Here is a 20,038-nt window from a genome sequence, read left to right as displayed (position 1 = left end):
CTTTTCTTTACACATGAAGGGAGGGGGCTGATTGAAGCTCAGCCCCCAGTTGCTATGATGAAGACGGTTACCAGCCGTTCTGTACCATCTACTGGGAATGACCAGGAATCATTCCTATTTTTAACCAGGCGCTTCCCCCCCCCGCCCCGCCGGCCTCACCTGAGGCCAGCCAGGGGTATTCAGCAGCTATCAAGCATATTGTACCGTCTGCCACCAGGGAGGGAAGAGGAGTGGATACTGCTCTTTACTGCTGCAGCATCACGTCTACCAGCAGCATTCAGTACACATAGGGTGACATTAAAAAAAAGTCAAGAAACGATTTTTTTCCCTTTTCTTTCGGGGGGGAGGAGGTACATTGATGAGCTATACCCTGAACCACGCCGGACAATGTGTTTGAACCTACAGGCTCCCAATGCCTGTAGGTTCAAACACATGATAGCAGCCGACAGTACAGAACGACAGATAGCCGTCATCTCATTGCCAATTTACAATGGCAGCCAAGAATGCAAATACTTTTCGGAGACTACTGTGGAATAGCTGGAGTCCTCAGTACCCCTTCCCTCCATGACTGTCCATTTGATTCTTTGGCTTTCCGTTATGCTTGTCACGCAGCACTGTGTAGCCTGGAGATTTTTTCAAACGCTTTGGCATTTTGTCTTCTGTAACGGAGCTGTGATAGAACAGATTTGTCTCCCCATATAGCGATCAGATCCAGTATCTCCCGTACGGCCCATGCTGGAGCTCTTTTTGGATTTGGGACTGCATTGCCACCCGTGCTGATCAGAGCTCCACGCTGGGCAAACAGGAAATGAAATTCAAAAGTTCACAGGGCTTTTCCTGTTTACCTGGCCATTGCATCTGAGTTCAGATTGCTATCCAGAGAGGTCACAGTGGTGCACTGTGGGATACCGCCCGGAGGCCAATACTGTCGATTTGCGGCCACACTAACCCTAATCCGATATGGTAATATCGATTTTAGCGCTACTCCTCTCGTTGGGGAGGAGTACAGAAACCAATTTAAAGAGCCCTTTATATCGATATAAAGGGCCTCGTAGTGTGGACGGGTACAGCGTTAAATCGGTTTAACGCTGCTAAAATCGGTTTAAACGCGTAGTGTAGACCAGGCCTAACCAAAGCATACTCAACGAGTCCACTGACATCAACCAAAATGGAAAGGTTCTCAGAGTTTAACTGAGAGCATTTCAGCAACCAATTAGCTTCCTAGGACCAGAAAGGAACAATACACTTTCAAATAAAAAAGGAAGTCCTCTTTTCTATCCGGAAGTGAAGGATACCACCAATCACTTACTAATATATAGAAACAACATGCTTCTAATTAAGAACAAGCATTCAAGGGACAAATGGAGTTTATGAAACAGTTAATTTATCTCATGTCTGTAGTTATCAAGGACCAGTATTTGCAATGACTCTGTCATGTAAAGTAATGCATAGGGCCTGAAGAGAGTCATTTAAAAAATGCCTTCATGCACATTTGTTTTTGCACAGAAGATACGAACACAAATTAGATTCCATGGCCAAATGCATTTTCTTTTTCTGTAATGTATTTGTTCATAGTGAATAAAGTCTAATGAGGCACTGAAAACCAAATGAGATCTTGAATGTATCCAGTTTTACAGCCAGGATGACTGAGACAGAGGTCAAGTTATTTTCCACAAAGTCTCACAATGAGTAAGCATCCCAGTATGAAATCAATTTTTACCCAGAACTCTTTTGATTCCTAGCTGTAATTTGAGCTCCAACCACTACCATAGCGATCACCATTAAAAAGTCAACACTAAATAACACTCTGATATTTAGGATACCATCATTAAGTCCTAATTATAAGTAGTGGGAAATACTGTAATCTCTCAGGTACAATAGTATGGTACTGTTGGCAAATGTTAACTATTTAATGGTGACCATGGTGCGCTCTCTACTTAATGTATTCAGTAGGTTCAGAAATCCTAAGAATCTTTTATTGTGACCTAAGCATTAGGTAATTAAAACTACAGCATTAAATATTTTAATTAAAGGAGTATAATTTAAGAGACTTTAGCATCTAAACTATACCTGGGGATTATACAACCATGTTGATAGTCTAAAGTTTTCCTTTCATAGTCAGCAGGCATTTTTTTCTACCTGCAGAATAGTCACTAAGGATTAATCTTCACTGCATACAAGTGCACCCCTGTGCCCAAATGCAGCTTCAATGATTTCAATAGGATTCTGTGTGGGTAGAAGGGTGCACTCCTATGCTAGATCAGGGCCTAAGCTTCAGTCCTGCTATGAGCTCCATGCAGGTAGGCTCTTACATCTGCAGAGAGCGTCACTGATTCAAAACTAATAATATATATAAATTCTTAAGGCCCAGGAGTTCTGAAGGGAGTGCTGAATGGGGCCTTTAGTTAGCAATGACTCCAACTATGTAAGATAAAATCCCCCTTTTGAATTAAATTAAAATTTAATTTGCCACAATTAGGCCACACAGGAGGGAATAACAGCTGTTCCCAACTGATGACAGATACTGCTCAGATGTTGACAATTGTCAGAAAACGAAAAATGTTCCAAAACTTTCTCCAGAAATACGTTGTTCCTTTAGGAGCAATAAAACATTCACAAATTTCACTAACATGTTTTAAAAATCATTCTTTACAACAAGCAGAAGGAAAATTTACCATTTAACTTTGTATTATCACAAGCTAAATAAAAATTATGTAAATTTTGCTTGTAATAGATTGGAGACTGAAACCAATCACATCTAAAATTAATCCAAGTCCCCACAAAAGTGTACAATTTGGGGGAAAAAATAGTTTAGTACACATGAAAAGTGATAGCTTATTTGACTCCACATGAAAAATGCCAAATTGACAGGCCTATAGACTGAAGTTTTCTTTTTTCTCAACAAAGCACTAGTGACATCAGTGCATATTTCCCTCACACCTTACCATATTCACCACATAAAGGCAATTAAGAGTGAACATTACAAGAGTTTAGTGCAGTTTAGCTTATGTCTATGAGTCCTGTATGATCTAATACCAATTGGTTTCTGACTTGGGTTTAGGCTCTTAGAAACCTCATATGCTTGACAATGAGCTTTATCCCATAGGGATGTAATGTACTGACTACATGTAACAACAGCCTCTGTTGGCTGGAATCAGACTTGACTATGTTTGTAATTAAATTGCTCTCTAGTATTTGGCCTACCAAGAAGAAAAATCCTTAGAGTAAAACTCCCACTGACTTCAATGGGGCCAAGAATTCACCCTTACTGTTATAAACTGAGATTCTCCAAGTGGAGAAATCTGAATGCCCCATATTGCATAGTTATAGTGTAGCTGACAACTGTAGTGTCTGTTGTTTGTGACTATTAATTTTTTACAAGAATACAGTAAAGTTAACAGTGAAAAAAAAGCAGAATAATAATTTCATTGCTTGGGTTTCCAGGACTACTATTTTCAACTAGACAATGGAATCCTGGGAAGAAGGGCATACATCATGTATACTAAATTTGTATCACTTTGAAACTTCATATACATTTATTAATCAAGTTAAATATATATGGCTGTCTGGTGCTCTATATAAATTTCTGACGATTCATCAACCAGTAAAAAAAAACAAAATTAAAATGATTTTTGGAATGTAATCTGAAACACTGCACAATCTGATTTTGTATACATATTTCTTTATTCGTAACCTGGGCTGTTTACTTCACATGCATAATACTTTACCACAAAGTGTCAAGTTTGGCATGGTTTTATAGCTCTGTACACGTGAAGAAAGAAAAAAGGAATAAAATTCTGAAAAAAGTGATCTAATGAATCTGTACCTACCTGATTACAAATTTATATTCAGTTACGCTCTGTTGTGCTACAGAATTTGGGACACTGGTTCCACTGTTGTCCAAACTACTCTGTACAGCATTCCTCAGAGCATGCAGCTTAAACAAAAGGCAAAAACAAACCAACAATTCATAGATAATTTCAAATTTTATGGAGGAAACTGTACTGCACACATTGTAACCTGAAATGAACCAGTTAGCCACTAAATGACAGGAAACTGCCACTCCAACAAGGTAATTGGAAACAGATGAAGGATTTAGTTTCTGTACCCACTTTGTATCTCCTCAAATGATGATTTCAGAGATTCATGAGTGAAATCAAAAACTACAGAAACCTCATAGATTAGTATTCATGGTTCAACAGTCATGACAGGAGTGAACTTGAAACAAGGGCAATGGAACTGCAAACAAATATTGAAGAGGATCACTCCTACTTATCTATAGACTAATGAAACAAGCACTGAGCTGCTTGTAAACATTTTGTCTACAGTACATCACCTTGATGGACAAAATGTTCTATGATCATTACTCAGCTGAAAGCAAAGCAAACTTTAAATAGCAAAAAAGGCTAAATATATTAATGTGGTAAATAAACACACTATGAAAAATCTGTTCAGGATTCAAATCTAACCAAATACTTTAGCATTTCTGCTGAGTATATCTATTTACCTTCCCTCCATCGTGCTGGTATCTAAGCATCTCACAAAAATTCATTAATTTTTCTTCACAACTTCCAGAGAGGATAGGGAATTACTGTTACCCATATTTTACAGATAGGAATCTGAGGCACAGTGAGATTAAATGACTTGCTCGATGTCACTCAGGTAGGCTAAACTAAATCTGAGTCCCCATCTAGTGCCTTAACTACAAGACTCTTCCTCTCAAATAAATTTCTTTCTGGTGTTTTCTTTCACCCTAATCTTGACAATAAGAATGTAAGAATGGCCATACTGAGTCAGACGGAAGGTCCATCCAGCCCAGTATCCTATCTACTGACAGTGGCCAATGCCAGGTGCCCCAGAAGGAGTGAACCTAACAGGTAATGATCAAGTGATCTCTCTCCTGCCATCCATCTCTACCCTATGACAAACAGAGGCTAGGGACACCATTCCTTACCCATCCTGGCTAACAGCCATTAGTGGACTTAGCCTCCATCAATTTATCTAGTTCTCTTTTAAACCCTGTTATAGTCCTAGCCTTCACATCCTCCTCAGGCAAGGAGTTCCACAGGTTTACCGTGCACTGTGTGAAGAACTTCCTTTTATTTGTTTTAAACCTGCTGCCCATTAATTTCATTTGATCGCCCCTAGTTCTTAAATTATGGGAACAAGTACATAACTTTTCCTTATTCACTTTCTCCACACCACTCATGATTTTATATACTTCTATCATATCCCTCCTTAGTTTCCTCTTTTCCAAGCTGAGAAGTCCTAGCCTCTTTAATCTCTCCTCATATGGGACCCGTTCCAAACCCCTAATAATTTTAGTTGCCCTTCTATGAACCTTTTCTAATGCCAGCATATCTTTTTTAAGATGAGGAAACCACATCTGTACGCAGTATTCAAGGTGTGGGCGTACCATGGATTTATATAAGGGCAATAAGATATTCTCCGTCTTCTTCTCTATCCCTCTTTTAATGATTCCTAATAGCCTGTTTGCTTTTTTGACTGTCGCTACACACTGCGTGGACGTCTTCAGAGAACTATCCACAATGACTCCGAGATCTCTTTCCTGATTAGTTCTAGCTAAATTAGCCCCCATCATATTGTATGTATAGGTGGGGTTATGTGCATTACTTTACATTTATCCACATTAAATTTCATTTGCCATTTTGTTGCCCAATCATTTAGTTTTGTGAGATTTTTTTGAAGTTCTTCACAGTCTGCTTTGGTCTTAACTATCTTGAGCAGTTTAGAATTGTCTGCAAACTTTGCTACCTCACTGTTTACCCCTTTCTCCAGATCATTTATGAGTAAGTTGAATAGGATTGGTCCTAGGACTGACCCATGGGGAACACAACTAGTTACCCCTCTCCATTCTGAAAATTTACCATTTACTCCTACCCTTTGTCCCTGTCTTTTAATCAGTTCTCAGTCCGTGAAAGGATCTTCCCTCTTATACCACAATAAGAGGGACCTTATCAAAGGCTTTCTGGAAATCTAAGTACACTATGTCCACTGGATCCCCCTTGTCCACATGTTTGTTGACCCCTTCAAAGAACTCTAATAGATTAGTAAAACATGATTTCCCTTTATAGAAACCATGTTGACTTTTGCCCAACAATTTATGTTCTTCTATGTGTCTGACAATTTTATTCTTTACTACTGTTTCAACTAATTTGCCCGGTACTGACGTTAGACTTACCAGTCTGTTATTGCCAGGATCACCTCTAGAGCCCTTTTTAAATATTGGCGTTACATTAGCTATCTTCCAGTCTCTGGGTACAGAAGCCGATTTAAACGACAGGTTACAAACATAGTTAATAGTTCTGCAATTTGACATTTGAGTTCTTTCGGAACACTTGGATGAATGCCATCTGGTCCCGGTGACTTGTCACTGTTAAGTTTATCAATTAATTCCAAAACCTCTTCTAGTAACACTTCAATCTATGACAATTCCTCAGATTTGTAACCTAGAAAAGCCAGCTCAGGTTTGGGAATCTCCCTAACATCCTCCACCGTGAAGACTGAAGCAAAGAATTCATTGAGTTTCTCCGCAATGACTTTATCATCTTTAAGTGCTCCTTTTGTATCTCAATTGTCCAGGGGCCCCATTGGTTGTTTAGCAGGCTTCCTGCTTCTGATGTACTTAAACATTTTGTTATCATCTTTTGAGTTTTTGGCTAGCTGTTCTTCAAACTCCTCTTTGGCTTTTCTTATTACATTTTTACATTTAATTTGACAGTGTTTATGCTCCTTTCTATTTATCTCACTAGGATTTGACTTCTACTTTTTAAAATATGCCTCTTTATCTCTCACTGCTTTTTCTACATGGTTAAGCCAAGCCACTGTGGCTCTTTTTTAGTTCTTTTTCTGTGTTTCTTAATTTGGGGTATATATTTAAGTTGGGCCTCTATTATGGTGTCTTTAAAAAGCATCCATGCAGCTTGCAGGGATTTCACTTTAGTCACTGTACCTTTTAATTTCTGTTTAACTAACCTCCTCATTTTTAAATAGTTCCCCTTTTTGAAATTAAATGCCACAGTGTTGGGCTGTTGAGATGTTCTTCCTACCACAGGGATGTTAAATGTTATTATATTATGGTCACTATTTCCTAGTGGTTACGGTTACATCTTGGACCAGCTCCTACACTCCACTCAGGACTAAATTGAGAGTTGCCTCTCCCCTTGTGGATTCCCGTACCAGCTGCTCCAAGAAGCAGACATTTAAAGTATCGAAAAATTTTGTCTCTGCATTTCGTCCTGAGGCGACGTATCCAGTCAATATGGGAATAACTGAAATCCCCCACTGTTATTGAGTTCTTAATTCTGATAGCCTCTCTAATCTCCCTTAGCATTTCATAGTCACTATCACTGTCCTGGTCAGGTGGTCGATAATAGATCCTTACTGTTATATTCTTATTAGAGCATGGAATTACTATCCATGGAGATTCTATGGAACATGTGGATTCATTTAAGATTTTTACTTCATTTGATTCTACATTTTCTTTCACATATTGTGCCACTCCTTTCTCCTCCTCCCCCACTTCCCCCACCCGCATGACCTCTTCTGTCCTTCCGATATATTTTGTACCCCGGAATGATTGTGTCCCATTGACTAGTCTCACTCCACCAGGTTTCTGTGATGCCTATTATATCAATATCCTCCTTTAACACAAGGCACTCTAGTTCACCCATCTTATTATTTAGACTTCTAGCATTTGTGTACAAGCACTTAAAAAAATTGTCACTGTTTGTCTGTCTGCCCTTTTCTGATGTGTCAGATTCTTTTTTATGTGAATGTTTCTCATCTGATCTGGCTCATACTTTATCCTCTCCCATCCTCTCCTCCTGACTAAAACCTAGAGAATCTCTATCAATAGACTCTCGTCTAAGAGAAGTCTCTGTCCAATCCACATGCTCCTCTACAGCAATCGGCTTTCCCCCATCTCTTAGTTTAAAAACTGCTCTACAACCTTTTTAATGTTAAGTGCCAGCAGTCTGGTTCCACTTTGGTTTAGGTGGAACCCATCCTTCCTGTATAGGCTCCCCCTATCCCAAAAGTTTCCCCAGTTCCTAATAAATCTAAATCTCTCCTGTCTACACAATCATCGTCTCACAATGGGTGAAACAGACGTAAAACTACAGTAAGCCTCAGTTTGATAATTTCAGATACAGTACTAAACAAGGTAGGGACAAGCATTTCCTATTTTCAGTTGATTGTAACTTTCTCAAATTATGATCCTGTGTCTTAAATTTCTCATGCTTGATCTTAAATTTTCTTATTCTCATGCCTGGAATTACTTCTCATATCCCAACGTCTTCATTTATTACACCACCAGGTTTTGGTGATAAATATATTAAGTGTGACAATATATAAATAAAATCATAATATTTAGCACAGATATAAAGCTGGAAACTAGAATTTTATTTTAATGGAATCAAGTATTTATAAAGATGACTGTTTTCCTTAAAAATGTCAAGGTAAGGAATTCATGTCAATACAATGGAAACAAATAATAATTGTATTCCTTTTCACCTAGAACTGAGACTAAGCTTCACTCACCTTTCTCCATCTTTGTATGCTGTTTTTCCCTTTCTGCCTGTCTGAGTCACTGTACACAACTCGGTAAAGCCATATCTACCATTCACTGCAAAACATTTTTGATACTCTGTATAAAGGATGCTATGTAAATTCTATTGTATTAAAACAATTTTACTGACTTGTATCTCAGATCCCTTTAGAGATTCTATTTTAAATAAACAAACAGGTAGATCTGCACTGAACATGGAGTAATGTTTCACTATGCTGTTGGACACATTTTAATCAGCTTTCAATTGAAATTCATTTGATCTGATGTTAAAGAACAAATATTTGGGGGGGGTTAAAACTTTACAGAAAAACAGGATTATTTTCAACAAAATATATTATTCATGGCACAAAGCTAGAAGTTACATTGCTACATTCTGAAGACTCAAATTCAGTTTTAACCTTAAACTAGCTACTGAGTATCTCAACACGCTAGAGCATACAATGAAAATACCTTATCTGTAAGGAGTTTGGTAAGGTTTTGCTGTCTTCTTGCTAGATATTGATCATACAACTGAGCCAATTTGGCTGCCAGAACATGTTCACGGCTAAAACAGGGATGATGGGTGAATATTAACCCAGAAATATCAATGTCCAGTTGAAACTGTCCCTGAGGGTCCCCAGATCCAACAATATATTGGTTAGCATGCATAGGTTTCATTGCCTGAAATGAAGAAAATAAAAGAGTGAACTATTTAAGACTATTCTGACGTGTGCATTAAAGCTTGTAAAGATGGTCCTGTGACAGGCAATAACCCACTTGTCTATACCTAATCATAACATGCCTGTACCTGAGTTTTTAGAACAGAAAATGTATCGTTTAATCAAAAAAAAAAATCCTTGCTTTAAGAATCCAGCTCTACAGACCTATCAACAGATCTTTTACACTACAGTTTAAAAAAAAAAAAAAAAGAACCAGATCTGTCCATCAATGGCAAACTCACCTGAATGTCCTGCTCAATAACTTCAATTACTCTTGACTAAAAGTTGCATGATAAGTATTGCCTACGAAAACAATACTTGAGAACACTAATAAACCCAGTGCACAGCAAATAGGCACAGCCAAACTAGTTAAATAGAAACATATGAATACAACTCATTTGCATCCCAATCAACACAGGATAGATTGAATCTGTGGATGTGGATTCTTGAAAAAAGGAAATTTTCAGCCAGCAAGAAAAATTCTCCTATTTGTAAGGCCCTACTTAACTTGTGTTATTGCAGATTCTGCAATGTTAGGCTTCTACCACCATTTTGACATGCAAGCCCTTCTGGGCTCAGGGCTGACAGTGGGAGCCCCATGTTCCTGCTGTCAGCCCTAGCCCCCAGCTCTCAGCCCCAGGCGGCCAACAGCAGGAACCTCCACTCTCAGCCCAGGGTGGCTGATGGTGGAAGTCCCTGCTATCAGCCCTGTGTTCCCACTATCAGCTCCAGCTGGCCAACAGCGGGAACCCCCCATTCTCAGCCCTGGTAAGCTGACAGTGGTGCCCCTGCTATCAGTACCATGTTCCCGCTTTTAGCCCCAGGTGCCCAGCAGCAAGAGCCCCCACTCTTAATCCCAGGCAGCCAAGAGCAGAAAATAATAATAATAATAATAGACTTTATTTCCACAAATAAGGTCCATTATTACTTTTCTGCCATTTTCCATGGCTTGTCTGCAACTTAGCCGCATTTTTTTGACAATCATCCCACAATTCAAGTAGGGCCTTACCTATTTGCCATTAAATTCAGGTCCACAGAACCAGTATATGGATCTCAGTGAACATACGCAGGGAAAACCAATTGGCTGCTTTAGACATTTCCCCTAAGCAATTTTCCCAGGAAGCTGCCATGATTTAGGAAATGAGCCCAGATATTAGAGGGAAGAGGCAAGCCTTATCCTGTGGGCCTCCAAAATGGCCCCGAAGATCCATCTTGATACAGGCTTCTACCCCTTTGATGTTGAGTGATATAACACAAAGAGGGCCTTAGATTTCCTAAACAACTTGATGTGGCCAACATCAAGTGCTTGGCAGCTTTTCTTTGGGAGGAGGAATAACTTCAGGCAGGAAGAGGAAGCACCAAGGAATTCTCCTTGAGTTCCAGGATGAAAGCTTGAGATGCCAAATAGCCAGCAACCTGCAAAATGAATTCGTCTGACTCTGAACTGGAGATTCTGCTCAGACTTGGCACTGAAGGAGCCATATGGAGAAGCTGGAATTGGGAGCAGGAAAGCCCACCAAATTTCTTCCTGGTCAGTTGGTTTGGGGTGTGCTCTGCTTTCTTCTGGAGAAGTGGCTTTCCCTCTAGTTATACTGGTATGACCAGGAGAGGTAAAAAGGCCACCTTGCTTCCCTATAATGCTGCAGGGGAATACTCATGTTAGTCAGGCCCAGTGAGATCTGTGATTTAAGTTCAAGGGAAAAGGATATTAGGGACAGTGTTTTGGATCTTGCATCCCCCTACCACTGTCTACAATGTCTTCTAGGGGATTCAGCTGCTTCGCAACAGGCCTCCACAGCCCAAAGGAAGGCAGGAGTGGCTGATCAGATATTCTTCACAGTAAAGCAACTGCAACCAAGACTGGCAGAAGAGCACAACGTGCTCCTTACTGGCCTCAGCTGATCTCTTCTTAAGAGCCTGATGCTGGGATGGCTAATCAAATATTCCACGTACAAGTACCATCACAACTAGGGTAGGTGGTGATGGAGTGCAGCTTGCAGGCTCTCTGTCAGAGCCAAGAGGACTTCAGTTGCTGCACTGCTCCTCTCCGGGCATGGTGAGAGGGACCAAGGGAACCTCTGGCCTGGCCAATCATTATGCCCTTGCTACTTCCTGACAAAAGTCGACACAGCTTGCCTACATGCACTTGAAGTACTTATCAAGGGGCTCCAGCGCAGAACCAGATGAACTTATGCTTTGTCTTCTCAACAAGCTTATGCACCATCTTATATGGCTGTTCTTATCAGATAGAGTCCCTCAGGAAGGAATAATGCACTGGTGATGCTCCCCTTTTGCACAGAGAATCAAACCTGAAATCAATTCAGAGATTGTAGAGGACAAGAGCCCTGGTTTTCTTACATTTTTCTTTTTTTAATTTGATTTTCTTTGGTTTGCCTTTGTTTCAGCTCTGCAGCAGGAGCGATATTGGGTAAAATTTTCAAAAGGCCATAAGTGACTTTGGAGCTGAAGTCCCATTGTCAAAAGTGACTTGGACATATATGAGCCTATGTCTCACCAAAATTCAGCAGGATTTACACTCCTAAGGGCCTAAGTTATTTTTGAAAATGGGAATTAGGTATTTTTGCAATTTTACCCTTAGCCAACATGCTTGCACTGTGAAAGCAGAACAGAGACTGGAATGCATCTCTAGATGAGTATGGTTAGTCCTTCCCTGCCAATGAAGTGCAGATTTAGTTTTGCCTCTTTCTGCATTGCAGGCCCATTAATAGACCTGTGGGACTAGATTTGATGGAGAATTATGTGTTTGTAATTGTCACGAGGGCCAGCTGATGAGCAACTTTCAGACTGGTAGTGCAGCAGCAGCTGGAAGAATTCTCATCTCACAAAAGTGGAAGCCTTATTATATGCTAATGTGTCATGGTTTCTCCAAAGACGGAAAGAAAGCTTTAAGAAAGGTTTCAGAAATAGAGTCACTGAAGTGAAACAGAGCCTGTTTGAACCTGCCCACACTAGATTATTCTTTTCTTTGCACAAGTGTAGCAACACCAATGCAGCTTCACTGTGCAAACTCCTAGGCTAGATGTGCTGCACCAATGTAAAAAGACACTTGAACTGGTACAGCTTAACCCAGTGCAAGTCACTTTTTACATGAGGACACCACATTTAGGGGTTTGGACTGGTCTAGCCATAACAGTGTAAGACACTCATTGTAGACAAATCCTTGAATTGGTCCTAAAATTTCATAGTTAAGGATTCCTGAGAGTATAGTAACCAATACTAAATGGTGTCACAGTAATGACATATATGAAATGCAACCTACCTTTCTATACAATGTTTCAAGTTCTGGTTCTATGCCTTCCTCCAATGAAAATATTGGCGGTCTCGTAGAATATTGTTTAATTGGACTAGGCAATGCTAAGAGTTTGCCATCATCTCCAAACCACCTTTTTCCCTATGAATAATAAAGTAGATAACATTTTTTGTAACTTTTATATGGGAATGATTTGCAATTATACTATTATTCCAGAAAATAAGATCCCACATTTCTGGAGACACAGCTTTTAAATCTTTTTCTTTAAGGAAGCAAACAAGCAAAACAATTTAAAGCATAAGTAACTTGTGAGTGGCATCCCCCATGTGTTTTAGCTGATTCACACAGAAAATTTTGAGTATACTGCAGCCTACTGACAAGCCCCAGACCCAAAGGCGATACATCTAAGGATCCTGTCTGAATCCTCCCTATGTCACTATTTTTCTTAATCTCCCAACCTTGCACATTTTAGGAAACATGCTAATGTACACAAGGCATATGATGCAAACTGCATGCTTGTTGATATTGCTAAAACTACAAGAAATGTAATGGATAGATCCATCAATAGCTATTAGCCAAGATGGTCAGGGATCCAATCTCGTGCTCTGGGAGTCTCTAGCCTTTGAGTACCAGAAGCTGGCAGTGGACAACAGGAGATGCATCACTCGATTACCTGCTCTGTTCATTTCCGCTGAAGCACCTGGCATTGGCCACTGTCAGAAGACAGGATACTGGGCTAGATGGACCATTGGTCTGACCCAATATGGCTGTTCTGATGGTCTTAATCTGTCTAACCAAGATGTTATGCAAATCTTAAATTAAATTTTATAGTGCTCACTTTTGATTTACTTTAATTTTCTTATAAATAATAACAATAACCAGCTCTTCCATAACACTTTTCATCAGCAGATAGCAAAGCACTTTATAAAATAATTCATTATCATTATCCCCATTTTGCAGATGGGAAACTGAAGTACAGAGTAGTGACATGACTTACTCAAGGTCGCCCAGCAGGCTATTAGCAGAGCTAGAAATAGAAGCCATGTCTTCTAAGTCCCAGTCCAATGCTCCATTTGATAGGTCACATTGTAGAACTGATGAATGAAATTGTTTTTAATTGTTCACTTTATTAATGTAACGTCATAAGTAAAGTTTTATGAATGAAACAACATTCATTCATAAAACCAGTTATAGCTGTTCAGCCAGTTGCCCTTGTAAGTTTCACTGTCAATCCAATTTCTGCTTAAATCACTGAGACTTGCACTGTTTCAGTATTGTAACTTCTGTTCACTGTTTTCCATCCACTACACTTGTCTGTATTCGAGGGGTAGCCGTGTTAGTCTGGATCTGTAAAAGCAGCAAAGAGTCCTGTGGCACCTTATAGACTAACAGGCATATTCTGATATTAGGAATGGTAATATACAAAAACCTGTAGGAGAACACTTCAATTTCCCTGGACACACAATAGCAGATTTAAAGGTAGCCATCTTGCAGCAAAAAAACATCAGGACCAGACTTCAAAGAGAAACTGCTGAGCTTCAGTTCATCTGCAAATTTGACACCAACAGCTCAGGATTAAACAAAGACTGTGAATGGCTTGCCAACTACAAAAGCAGTTTCTCCTCCCTTGGTTTTCACATCTCAACTGCTAGAAGAGGGCCTCATCCTCCCTGATTGAACTAATCTCGTTATCTCTAGCCTGCTCCTTGCTTGCATATATATACACACCTGCCCCTGGAAATTTCTATTACATGCATCTGACAAAGTGGGTATTCACCCATGAAAGCTCATGCTCCAATACGTCTGTTAGTCTATAAGGTGCCACAGGACTCTTTGCTGCTTTTACACTTGCCTATATTGTAACTTCTGTTCATTGTTTGCCATATTGTAATTCAAACCCCATTTTAAAATGCTTACTCCATTTTGAAAAAGCTTGCTGCAACCTTCATTTTTGCAAACCCTGCTGTAATCTTATTAGTTTTGGTTAAATCTGTGAATGAGGTATGTATGGATGATGGAATCAACCTCCAGCACCAGTCTGTCCTGATGAAATAGAGTTCAAACACCAATGGCTGAAAATGCAAACCACAGCCCTAACAAAGTAAGAAGAGTCCATCCTAAAAAGAAAAGAACAAAGGCACAATAGAAGGAAGATCAAAGCCAGGTCCGAGGCTGAAAGTCACGTCTGCAATTGATGGGTGATCAATGACACCGAACCCAGAGGCAGCGTGTCACAGCAAGACCTATAGATTCTGGATTCAAACTAAAGCCTATAAAAAGGATGGGTGAGATGGAAGGTTTTGGGAGGGTAACGTTCTGCTGCCAACATGGGAGGGCAAACCCAGCCTTTCCTTGTGCCCGGCTTTCCTGGCCAGTTAGCCGCCACAAGCTACAATCCCAAGCCACGAACTCAAGCTATGTTCAAGACTGGTAACTATACAGCAGCTGCAGAACATCTGGAGGGTGTGTGTGTGTTTAGATATTAGTTATTGGTCATAAATCAAATTGTATTATCATAATAAATGTGGCACCTTTGTCTTGCCCCCTGAAAAGATCCTGTGTAGTGTTGTCCGCATAACAACATTGTCTAATAATACCTTCTTAAGATAATTTTGGATTTAACCCGTTATTGCACTAATACCTGCAGAACATTGTCAGAGACAAAGAAAACACATTTTTGTTCTCTGTTGAAAGATACAGTTTGAGTGGGAGGTACCTGGCCTGAAGCACTCCGTTGTTGCCAATTCCCCCCAAAATGCTTACTTTCTGATAAAAACCTTCAAAAATTCTGATACTGCTCTCAGACTGTTTTTTTTTAATATATATGGCCCATATGCTAATCTGATTATTCATGCTTCACCTGAAGGGTAACAAAATAAAAAATTAATAATCATAAGGAAAGGGTCTGAATTTTGGACACTCCTGTTTGTGACATAAAAAGAACCTGAACCAGACACGAGTAATAATGTAGTGATGACTTACCTGCTCCTGTCTCAGTATTCTGTTCTCTAGAATGTTTTGATTAGATAGTGACACTATGGGCCTTTCTCCTGTGTAAAGACCCTCATCTTCTATGTACCTTGGCTGCATGTTTTCAGGCACCTTCTGAGACATAGGCACTAAAGAGAAATCAAATATGTAAGATATTTTATAACTGGAGATATAATTTATTAGCTTTCTAAGGACCTATACTGCTTTTTAAAAACTACATAGATATTTTGCTGCTGCAAAGGGAACACCTTAAAAATGCTGTCTGTGAAATTTGCCTGATGTCAATAACTAAACATTGTTTATGTACATAACCAAAGCAGCTCTTATTTCCATAATAAGGATAGATCTATAGTATAAATTTATAACAACATTCTACTAGTGATAGTGTTTTGACGTTGTTTGTTCATTTTTGGGCATAGCCTGCATTATTTCCCAGTATAGTTGATTCATGCACTCTGGGGCATGAACTCAAAACTTTCTAGATAGCAGCACCCACTGGAGTTTTACACCCGCACTAACTACATCCTCACACCTCACTTTTCTATACAATTGGGTATATATACTGGGGTGTATATAAGGAGCACAGATCTAATTATCAGTCTGTTTTCTCCACTAAATCAAGAATACACTCGCCAACACTGAGGCAATTGAAAGCTGATGCTGTCGGACACAAAGCACCCAGAACTGAGAACTCAAGAATACCAACATCAAAGATGTTGACATTCAGAACGATCCAGATGCCAATGCTAGCACATACTGCTAATGGGTTTGGGAAGAGTTGAGAGACTGATGGCTCTATTTCTTTTTCCTCCTCCTTCACAGAATGAGGCTGGGAAGCAAAAGCTTTTGAGGATTTAGCAGGCCCAGTGAGGTGACTTGGCAAAGGCTCCTGCCTCAACACTGGATTTTGGGAAATATGACCACTAAGTTAGTGAGCACCTAAGGTTGCTTAGCGTGCCTCTCAACAAGCCCAAGGTGGAAAACTATAGAAGACAGTTGGCACTTTTCAAAGAGACATAGGTTGCCTACCCCTGGTCTAACATATGAGACAATTTAGTTAGGTCTCTGTGCTTCAAGACTCCCCCTCAGGTACAGATTCCTCTGGCTGTACCTACAGTACCACAGAGACCCTCAGACAACAGGTGCTATTGGAGGTTAGAGCAGGCATAGGCAACCTATGGCATGGGTGCCAAAGGCGGCACGCAAGCTGATTTTCAGTGGCACTCACACTGCCCGGGTCCTGGCCACCGGTTCAGGAGGGATTTGCATTTTAATTTAATTACAAATGACACTTCTTAAACATTTTAAAAACCTTATTTACTTTACACACAACAGTAGTTCAGTTATATATTATAGACTTATAGAAAGAGACCTTCTAAAAATGTTTAAATGTATTACTGGCATGCAAAACCTTAAATTAGACTCGGCACACCACTTCTGAAAGGCTGCCAACCCCTGGGTTAGAGTATGTTATATTTCAGTTAAATTTAGCAACAAAAGAAAAAAATGCATATCATACCTGTTAGGATGCTTGGAGTGAACAAAATTTCTCTTTCCTTCTGTAGTCGCTCAGAATAGCTTTTGTACTCTGCAGGTTTTACTACTAGAAAATCACGAGCCATTTGATCTATAATGAATAAATCTTCTCTATTATTAACAAGGCAGTCCTCTTCATCCTATATTTGAAATGTATTAGTTCTTTTATTTAGTATGAAATTCTGGTCTGGAAGACATCAATCTCACAATTTTGCATGCAAACAGAAAAATGGGTTTTATTTAAATTATGCTGTACAGTACATCCTTGCTATAACTAACCCCTCGGGATCCAAGCCATTTATTCTTTATAGCCAGGGGTTCATTACAGCAAAAGAGAACCACCATGGGGGGTGCAGGGGCAACAGCTCCTCCAGCCCTGGGGCTGCGCAAGGGCTGGAGAAGCTGTCAGCCCCTGCCACAGCAACAGGGCTTAAGGTGAGATCCAGAGACCGGGTTCATTATATTCAAAGGTTCATCGTTATGAAAGGCATTATAGCGAGGCTATACTGTATTGGGTAAAGCTAGTTATTCACATTCATACACTGGAATAATCAAAATCAATATCATCACAGTTTATTCAATATGTTAGCAAGTTACTATATATTAGAGTATTGGAAATAGAAACTCCATTTCATTTTAACAAAATGTACAATTTACTAACAAATATGTTAAATGGGACAGATTCTACCACCCTTACTGACACTGAGTAGTACACTAGTCTGCCAGGAATTCCTTTGGAATGATGGTACAATATGTGGAGGAAGATACTGCTCAATGTGAGAAAGGGTGGAAGAATCAGACTTGTAGTTACCACCATGGATTATCAACTATTGTCATAAACAGATAGCTAAGGATTAATGTCTCTTTCACCTGAAAAAAAGTAACCTGAAGCACCTGACCAGAGGACCAATCCGGAAACCAGACTTTTTCAGGTCTGGGTGGAGGGAAGTTTGTGTCTGAGTTCTTTGTCTTCTGTCTGTCTCTCTCTCGGCTATGAGAGGATTTCTGTTTCCTGCTTTCTAATCTTCTATTTCCAAGTTGTAAGTACAAATATAGTAAGGCAGTAAGGTTTCTATTGTTTTCTTTTGTATTTACATGGGTATAGTTGCTGGAGTGTTTTGAATTGTATTCTTTTTGAATAAGGCTGTTTATTCATATTTCTTTTAAGCAATTGACCCTGTATTTGTCACCTTAATACAGAAAGACCATTTTTATGTATTTTTCTTTCTTCTTATAAAGCTTTCTTTTTAAGACCTGTTGGAGTTTTTCTTTAGTGGGGAACTCCAGGGAATTGAGTCTGTGCTCACCAGGGAATTGGTGGGAGGAAGAAGTCAGGGGGAAATCTGTGTGTGTTAGATTTACTAGCCTGACTTTGCATTCCCTCTGGGTGAGGGGGGAAGAGAGATTAGCTCTCGGTACTTCTGTTTTCCAAGGCTGGAAACGGGGAGGGTGGAATCCCTCTGTTTAGATTCACGGAGCTTGCTTCTGTGCATCTCTCCAGGAACACCTGGAGGGGGGAAGGGAAAAGGTTTATTTCCCTTTGTTGTGAGACTCAAGGGATTTGGGTCTTGGGGTCCCCAGGGAAGGTTTGGGGGGACCAGAGTGCCCCAAAACACTCTAATTATTTGGGTGGTGGCAGCTTTACCAGGTCCAAGCTGGTAACTAAGCTTGGAGGTTTTCATGCTAACCCCCATATTCTGGACGCTAAGGTCCAAATCTGGGACTAGGTTATGATAACTATAATCACTTTTCCTTTATGTCTTGTCATCCTAATTTCATATTGTCTTGAAAAAGTAGCCATCATGATTTTTTTTTCCAGTCTCTTTAATAAACATGCAATATTAGCCTCAGGTGAAATTGACAACTACTGATACAATGTCTACTGGTTTCTTCAGTTTACTATAAAACTCTATTTTCTCATATATGGCTATGCAGCCTTACAAGGCTTCTGCATCAAGAGTGTCAATTATTTGTTATGTAATTGTTAAGCAAGAAGTACTTCACTACTAAAGAAAAAGCACTAACTGCAAACAAATCAACTTCTACCTCATCTCAGCATTTTGAAAATGTAATCCCAACATTTTGTTTTTAAAATAAATTACAAAATAAGTCAGTTTTTATTAAATGGGTAAGCAAAAGTTAGCATAAAAAGTCTGAATAAAAATATTAAAAAGTGTGTCTATGATTTGTACCATTCCATCCTCTGTTTGTTCTTGCTGATGGCTTACTACACATTCCTGTTCTTCCCCTTCCTCTTCCTCCTGATTTGATTCACTCTTCTTTTTGCTCTTAGTTTCATCCTTTATATTCTCTGGATCAGGATCAAAACTGAAAGTAAAAAACTTATAAGCTTCTTCAGCAGAAGGAAAATCAGTCTGGACCTAAGGAGAGAAGGTATCATTTATTCAAGATCACGTTTACAATTTTTTCATACAAGTAAAACAGCTAAAACTATCCTTTCATGAGTAACAGCAATAATGCTTATGAATCATTTAAACAAAAATCACACAAATATCAAAACAATGAAATCAAGCATCTGTTAAACAGTTTATATATCAAACTTTTACCACTAATATCTCTACTACTTAATAAAACATTTATAGTAAGATTTTTAAAGATCAACTGCTTCAGTTTTTATTTGTTCATCTTTTTAAATACAAACATACTTAGGAAATGATCAGAGGCTAGGATTATGTTGTGGCTGTGAAAGGTGAAGGGGGTGGTAGAGGGCATCATACAAACAGCAGTTTCGAGAGGTATTTTGCACACAGAAATCACAGGCAGGAGCAATGCCCTCTGAGGGAGTTTAGAGGAGCACAATGAGAAGTGACTTCTATATCTCCCATGCTGAAGGCCCCAGACTCTGCCAGATAGTACTGAAGGGGTAAGGTGGAAAGACATTGTCCAATCCTGCCTCCTGTAACACAGCTGGCAGTGCCTGCACTCAAGAAG

At 39.5% G+C, this 20,038-nt stretch overlaps 1 protein-coding gene across 6 annotated transcripts in view; it reads right to left on the bottom strand.

Annotated features, from left to right (window-relative positions):
• The window catches only part of CC2D2A (coiled-coil and C2 domain containing 2A), a 158,014-nt gene that overhangs the window by 104,889 nt on the left and 33,087 nt on the right, over nt 1–20,038 (bottom strand). For 5 of the 6 annotated variants that reach the window (XM_030563106.1, XM_030563108.1, XM_030563104.1 and 2 more), the window contains 6 exons: nt 19,279–19,467; nt 17,070–17,226; nt 15,542–15,678; nt 12,569–12,700; nt 9,041–9,250; nt 3,831–3,937 (listed from right to left, as the gene is read on the bottom strand). In XM_030563106.1, coding sequence (XP_030418966.1) covers nt 3,831–3,937; nt 9,041–9,250; nt 12,569–12,700; nt 15,542–15,678; nt 17,070–17,226; nt 19,279–19,467 — 932 coding nt within the window. The remainder of the gene's footprint in view (nt 1–3,830; nt 3,938–9,040; nt 9,251–12,568; nt 12,701–15,541; nt 15,679–17,069; nt 17,227–19,278; nt 19,468–20,038) is intronic. The other variant, XM_030563107.1, reaches the window with a different exon arrangement.

This window comes from Gopherus evgoodei, chromosome 5 (assembly GCF_007399415.2).
Source record: "Gopherus evgoodei ecotype Sinaloan lineage chromosome 5, rGopEvg1_v1.p, whole genome shotgun sequence".
NCBI classification, from domain to species: domain Eukaryota; kingdom Metazoa; phylum Chordata; order Testudines; family Testudinidae; genus Gopherus; species Gopherus evgoodei.
The sequence above is the reverse complement of the archived record's forward strand: the minus strand, read 5'-3'. Positions and strand labels throughout refer to the sequence as shown.